At 53.9% G+C, this 6,869-nt stretch overlaps 1 protein-coding gene across 1 annotated transcript in view; it reads right to left on the bottom strand.

Moving 5' to 3' along the window:
• Positions 1–6,869, bottom strand: part of SETDB1 (SET domain bifurcated histone lysine methyltransferase 1) — an 18,125-nt gene that overhangs the window by 2,570 nt on the left and 8,686 nt on the right. The window contains exons 12-19 of the mRNA XM_031064707.1: positions 6,420–6,869; positions 5,942–6,058; positions 5,503–5,672; positions 3,988–4,610; positions 3,512–3,540; positions 3,291–3,423; positions 2,617–2,773; positions 1,659–1,873 (exon numbers count right to left, since the gene is read on the bottom strand). Coding sequence (XP_030920567.1) covers positions 1,659–1,873; positions 2,617–2,773; positions 3,291–3,423; positions 3,512–3,540; positions 3,988–4,610; positions 5,503–5,672; positions 5,942–6,058; positions 6,420–6,869 — 1,894 coding nt within the window. The remainder of the gene's footprint in view (positions 1–1,658; positions 1,874–2,616; positions 2,774–3,290; positions 3,424–3,511; positions 3,541–3,987; positions 4,611–5,502; positions 5,673–5,941; positions 6,059–6,419) is intronic.

Raw genomic sequence — 6,869 nt, 5'->3', positions numbered from 1 at the left:
TCCTGCTCCCACCAGGCTGCAGCAGCTGGTTTTTCACTCAGGAAGGTGCATCATCCTCCCAAACCTCCTCTTTCCCCACTTCTCCCGAGGCTTGGGGAGGAACAGCCCCACTGAGCAGACGGCTCAGCCCGGAGGTGTGCCCATAAACGCTCATTTTATCTTTGATATCACCTACCACCAAAGGCAAACAGTAAGTGGATTGTTTAAAACATAATCCTCACTGCAATTTGATTTATTTTTATGCTGCGAAACTGTGCAATTACTGCTTCATTCTTTAAATTGTTAATTGTCGTATTTCTCTTTATCTTTTCTTTCTAACGATAAAAGGGTGAATTGTGGTGTTGCATTTTATTTAAATGGTTTCCTCTGTCTCACCCCTCGAAAATGTTTATTCCAAGCCTGCGATCCTCCCCTGAAGTATCATGGATCTGCAATCCCATTGGCCCAAGTTTTATTCTGCACCCAATTTGAATCTCCCTGTTAAGCTGTGGGGGGGACCACAGATTCTCTCATAGCCCTTTGGTCTCTCTTGGCCCTTCTCTACCTCTCCCTCTCCCTTCCCCAGCGTCCTAGGGTGACATTATGATGCTTGTATCCCCATTTGTGTGTTCTGTTTATGCTGGATATTATGTTCTGTGCCTTCAAGACTGGCTCTGAGGAGAGAAAGTTTTGTTTTGGTTTTGCTATCAGCCGCTCCCCCACGGCTGGTGGGACACACAGACAGGGCAGTACATAGTGCTGCTTTTGCTTTTTGCTTTGCTCTTGCTCCTGCTTTTTGCTTCTGCTCATTAGTTAGTTTAGCTAAGCAGTCCAAATTTTTCCTCGACTGTTTTTCCTTTTCCTTTTTTGGGACTACTCAAACCTGCTCCGGACTGGGACCTGGGAAACACCGAGAGTTTGCACTTTGTGGCTGCAGCAGCTGCCCCAGCACCGGAGGGACTGAGAACAGAGAGAGACTTTCTGAATTTGTCGTCTTTTTCAGAGCGGTGAAACAGTGGTGTCATCTGGTATTGTTCATTTTGTGAGGGGTACTTTGCCTGTTAAATAAACAGGTTCTTTCCACTTCTCTCCAAGGAATCCTCCCCAAACCAGTTGGGGGGAGGGCCTATGTGGGTTTGCTTTCTGGAGGGGCCCCTTTTGGAGGTTTTCTCCCAAATTTGCCCTAAACCAGGACACCTGGGAAACACGAAGTGTTTGCACCTTGCGGCTGCAGCAGCTGCCCCAGCACCAGAGGGACTGAGAACAGAACAACCACCCCCAAGAGAGACTTTTGAATTTGTAATCCTTTTCAGAGCGGTGAAACAGTGGTGTCATCTGGTATTGTGCATTTTGTGGGGGGTGCTTTGTCTGTTAAAGAAACAGGTTCTTTCCACTTCTCTCCAAGGAATCTTTCATGAACTGGTTGGAGGGGGGGGCCATGTGGGTTTCCTATCTGGAGGGACCCCCTTTTGGAGGTTTTCTCCCAAATTTGCCCTAAACCAGGACACCCCCTCCTCCCTCAGAAACCATGCTGCTCCCATGGGTGAGACCCCCAATAAACTCTCCTCTAATCACCGCCCTCAAAATCCACGTGGAGCCTCCTTTCCTGCCCAAGACACCGAGCCTCAGGGGACTCCTGGGGATGTCCCAACCCAGCTGCAGCAAAGCCAGTGACTCACGTTGAGGTAGCGGCCCAGGTTGCCCTCGAGCTTGGCGTCGATGATGTAGCAGTTCTCCTCGCCATCGTAGAACTGCCGCGTGCTGCGCCGCACGGGCCCCGCGCTCTCGCCCTTGTCGGCCGCCGCCAGCGGCGTGGATTTGATGGCGATGCCGTGGGTGGATTTCAGGGCGAAGCCTCGGGTGGATTTCACAGCCACCTGCCTCTTCACGGGACCTGCTGGGAGATGGGATCATCCCTGAGCCTGCTCTGCTCAAAGGTGACAAAGCCCTCAGAGCCAAAGCAGCGCTCCAGGATGGCTCCTGGGTGTCATGGACATATCTGATGAAAAATCCTTTTGCTGGGATCTTTTCTCCTGAGAAGCTGAGAGGCCTCAGAAATGAAATGTAAACAATAATTATCTGCTGCTGTGGAATGCAACAGGTGCATCTGTGATTGGTCTCATGTGGTTGGTTTTAATTCATGGCCAATCACAGTCCAGCTGTCTCAGACTCTCTGGTCAGTCACAAGATTTTATTATCATTCCATTCCTTTTCAAGCTTTCTGATGAAATCCTATTCTTTTAGTATTGTTTTAATATAGCATTTTAATTCAATATAATATATATCATAAAATAATAAATCAGCCTTCTGAAACATGGAGTGAAGATTCTCATCTCTTCCCTTGTAGGGGTTGCCTGCAAATTCAACACTTGGGATCAACCCAGCCCAGCCTGCAGACCCACTGTAAACCTCACTGTTGCTTTTTCTTACAATACCCAAAAATATCTGCTTTTGAGGAGCAGATTTTGCAGTTTTGTCTTGCTAAACACATGGGGAAGGTTCCAACTTTCCTGGAACTGGAAGGACAATGTCCTGGAGCTGAGGGACACAGCAGGAGCAGCAGCTACAACCTCACGAGCCCTTCCTGGTGCTTTCCAACCAAAACTTCTCACCCTCAGCCCTGGTCTCCCCCCTCACCTGACCCAGATGATGGATTTTTCTTGTCCTCCCCTTCCTCCTCCTCGGATCCTGAGGAAATGGTCTGGATGTCATCGCTGTCGTTGGCTGCGCCCGGGGCCTGCCCTGCCCTGTGCTCCTCCTCGCTGTCGGTGCTGCTCGACACCAGCAGCACGTTCTGGGGACAGGAACAGCTCCTGGAGTGCATCCCAGCCTCCCTTTTGCCCAGAATATGGTTCTCTTCTCCAGCTCACCCCCTCTGTTCCCACCCTTTGGAAGGGGATCCCCCCCTCTGGCCACCACATCCCACAGGACAGTGTTCGGAACACCTGTGGGGTTTTGGAGTTCTGCTTGAGATCCTGCAGCATTAGGTGCTCAAAAGGAAGGGAGAAGTTCCCAAAAAACACAGGATAGTTCACCAGGATGGCTTCCTGCAGATGGCTCTGCCAAGCAATGGTCCCAGGTGTGCAAACCAAAGTGCCAAATCCAACCCAAATCCCACACTCTCCTCTTTTTTCGATCGTTCAGATCCACAGAAGACCCCTAAAACCCAAAGGAAATGGAGTGCCCTCTGGGAAACCACAGCTACAACCACAACCCCTGTGCTCAAGTGGGAACCAGAGGCAGAAGAGAACCCAAACTGAGGTTAAAGAAGGGGTTTGGGGGAGGCCCCTCCAGCTGGGGGTCCCACTCACCTCTGAGGGGGGCGGTGGGGCCAGGGATCGCCGGCGGCTTTGCAGCAGCACCGTGCCGCTGATGGGCCTGCGGATCCCCTCCAGCCTGGGAGGACAGGGGTTGTAGCCGTACCTCCTTCCCAGGCTGCTCCCCCTGCAGGGACAAGGCAAGGGCAGGTCACACCTGGATCCCCAGGGAAGTTGTGCCATGGGACGGGAAAAAACGATTTAAGGAATCTTACCCAGGAATTTTGGTTGATTCTTCGGGTTCCTGCAGAGGGGAGAAGCACAGATGATTGGAATCTCTCCCTTCTCAAGCACTCTCCAGTCTTTCTATGGAATTGTTCCCCAAAATGCCAGCCCAGGAGGGAGATGCTGCCTGTCCCCACACTCAATGTGACACCCAGCATGGAGATGCCCCTCTCTGGGGGACTCCAAGTGCCCTCCCTGGAGCAGGGGGTGGACAGGGACCACCTCCACATCCCTAAGGTCCCCAGGCAGGAGGATGTTCAGCTCTGCTCGCATCAAGTGATTTCTGCAGCCTCTTGTGCCACAAACTCCCTCCCTGGGAGGGGAAAAGCCAGAGAAGCCAGGGGAGCTGAGCAGAGACATCCAACAGCCCCACAGTTCCCCCGGATGTGCTCTATGGGGAGCAAAGCCACTGGAGCAGGAGCACCTGCCTGCCTTTAACTCTCCTGTTCCCTCATCTCTCCCTCACCTCCTTCTTGGGTGCCTTTGCCTCTCCATTCAGATCTCCTGGCGTGGAAGCACAGCCCTTCTCCCTCTCTGCAGGCATCTCCATCTTCACAGCCTTGGTTTCTCCCCCTTCACCCACCCTGAAGGACGAGGCATCATTGCTGTCCTGCAAGCTCTCAGCCACGCTGTTGGAGCTCAGCCACGAGGCCACTTTGTTCTTGGAGATCTCCTCAGACACTGGCAGCTTGCAGGGGGGTGCTGTGGTGGGCTCCTCATGGCTGGGGGGCCGTGTGAGCCCCGAGTCCTTGGAGGCCGTTTCCGAGGGGCCGTGGTCGCGCTGGCCGCGCGTCTGCCGGCGCGTGGCGTAGCTGCGCAGCACCGAGCTGGTGCTGAAGTTCTCGTCCTTGCAGAAGTTGTCATCAGAGCTGTCCTCGTTGGATTCCTCCAGCTCCTCCGTGCCCGTGTTCTCCTCGTCGTCGTCGTCGTCCTTGAGGTCCACGCCGCTGTTGTCCGAGGAGCACTTGGCGTCGCTCTCGTAGCCCTCCTTGAAGTTCTCCACGCTCTCGATGTGGTCCAGGTTGGCAAAGTACTCATCACCCATCTCCAGCCCCTCTTTGTCAGCAAAGTCATCCGTCAGGATTTTCCCTGGGAGGGCAGAAAATGAAAGGTGAGTTTTCTCTTTTATCCTCTGCAAAGCTCACTGAGGAGAAAACAGGGATGACACCGCTTTATTCCAAAGCTGGGTTGGGAAATGACAACATAACCCCGTTTCTTGATGTAACAAAACCCTGAAGCTTGTGGTTGAGCTAAAATCAAGATTTTCAGCTCAGAAATCTCTACAGAGCAGCTCAAGCAGAGCCTTGGAAGGGCTGGAAGAGCAGAGAGGCAGCAGCTCTGACTGTGGGTGGCTCCATTCCAGAGCCAAGGCAACCCCAGTGCAACTTCTGCATCTCGTGGGCTGGGCCGGGCCCGGCCGGTTTGCTGAGCACAGGAAGCAGGGCTGGGGTTGGGTCACCTCAAGGACAGCCTGGGGGACATCTTGTGACACTGGCACTGCCAGAACAAGGGTTCTTGCAGCGTTGGGCAAGCTCATGAGCTCAGCTTGCACCCTCCAATCACCAAAACGGGCATGGCAGGAGCTTTACACCCCTTCTGCTGCACTTTGGAATCATGGAATCATTGAGGTTGGAAGAGCTTCTGAGTCCCACTGTTCCCCTCAGCACTGAGCCATGTCCCCAAGTGCCACATCCTTGTGCTTTTGAGCACTTCCAGGGACAGTGACTCCACCACCTCCCTGGGCAGCCTGACCACCCTTCCCAGGAAGAAATTTTCCTGAATGTGCAATTTAAACCTCCCCAGGGCATTGGAGAGGGCCAAAAGTTGAGCCTCTTTTTCTCCAGGATGAGCTCCTCCAGCTTCCTCAGGAGTTCTCCAGACCCTTCTCCCTGTGCTCCAACCCCTTCCCCAGCTCCATTCCCATCTCTGGCTACCCCTCTTTTCCACAGCAGAGTTTTCCACGTGCCAGGTGAGCTCCCACCTGCGTAGATGCAGACAAAGGAGCCCTTGGCGATGTCGTCGAGGCAGCGAATGCCCCAACCTTTGTTCTGGGTCTTGAAGAGCTGCAGCCGCACCTGGAGGCCGTGCTGGACCAGGCGGTTGGTGCACATGTTCACGTTGCACTTGCACCTCTTGTTGCACTCATAAACACTGGAAGAAAGGAGAAGGGTGACAACTTTCAGGATAAAGAAACATCCCAAAGTCTGTGGCTGTTGGCAGTGCTGGGGTTTATGCACAGAGATCCCAGAGGATCAGAACTCATGTTCTGGATGATCCTCAAGGCTCCTTCCAACCCAAACCATTCCACGGTTGGCAGAAGAACCAAGACCAGAGGCAGATGGTCACATCTGCCCTGGGATACCCAGGATCAACTCCCTCTCAATGGATCTGGGGCTGGTGCTTGTGAGGGCTCTGCTCACCCTGTTGGAAGACATTCCTCCAGCCGCTTGTGCTGGTAGCCTGAGTTGGGGTTGATTTGCCCTCCAGGGGTGCAGCCACTGGCCTGGATGGTCAGCTGGTGACAGGCACACCTGGATCTGCAAGGAGACACAGGAAAACCCATGAGATCAGTCTGGAGACAGGAAAACAAATCACATCTTTAGGCAGAGATGGGCACAAAGCGTCTGACTTGGAATCAAATCAAGAGAAGTGGTTTGATTCCACTCCATTCCAAGAGAAGTTGTGGATTTCTCATCCTTGCAAGTGTCCAAGGCCAGGTTGGACAGGGCTTGGAGCAACCTGGGATAGCAGGTGTCCCTGCCCACGTCAAGAGTTGGAACTGGATGGTTTTTAACGTCCCTCCCAACCCTGCAACGGACTGACCTGCCTGGCTTTAAACCCCAGGTGTTCCCTCACACAGCCCCAGTGCTGTCCCCTCACCCAGGAGCAGTCACCTACTTGTCCCTGCAGCCATCCTTGCAGTCACAGCCCACGAGGAACTCCCAGCTGGTGTTGATGTACACCCCTTTCCCGGGGATCCTCTCCTTGCTGTAGGCCACCTGCGGCGGCGGCGTGCTGTCGATCTCGTTGACGCACGACAGGGGCACGTCCTCCTTGCCCTTGGTGATATCCGCGATGTAGTAGTAAGGCTTGTAGGGCTGGAACTTGCGATCCACCAGCACGTAGGGATCCAGGCAGAACATCTCCAGGAACAAGAAGTCGCAGTCCGTCTCGAAGAGGTAGCGCTCGATCTCGTGCATGGAGCGCAGGCAGAGCCCGCAGGGCGTTTTGTAGAGCACGTGGAATCCCATCTTGCGGTTGACGCGGCGCCGCGCCGTCATGCGGCGGAAGTCGTAGAGCAGCGGGATGAGCAGCGGGTTGCGGCTGCGGTACTGATCGCTGCGCACC

This window comes from Geospiza fortis, unplaced genomic scaffold (assembly GCF_000277835.1).
Source record: "Geospiza fortis unplaced genomic scaffold, GeoFor_1.0 scaffold439, whole genome shotgun sequence".
Lineage (NCBI taxonomy): Eukaryota > Metazoa > Chordata > Aves > Passeriformes > Thraupidae > Geospiza > Geospiza fortis.
The sequence above is the reverse complement of the archived record's forward strand: the minus strand, read 5'-3'. Positions and strand labels throughout refer to the sequence as shown.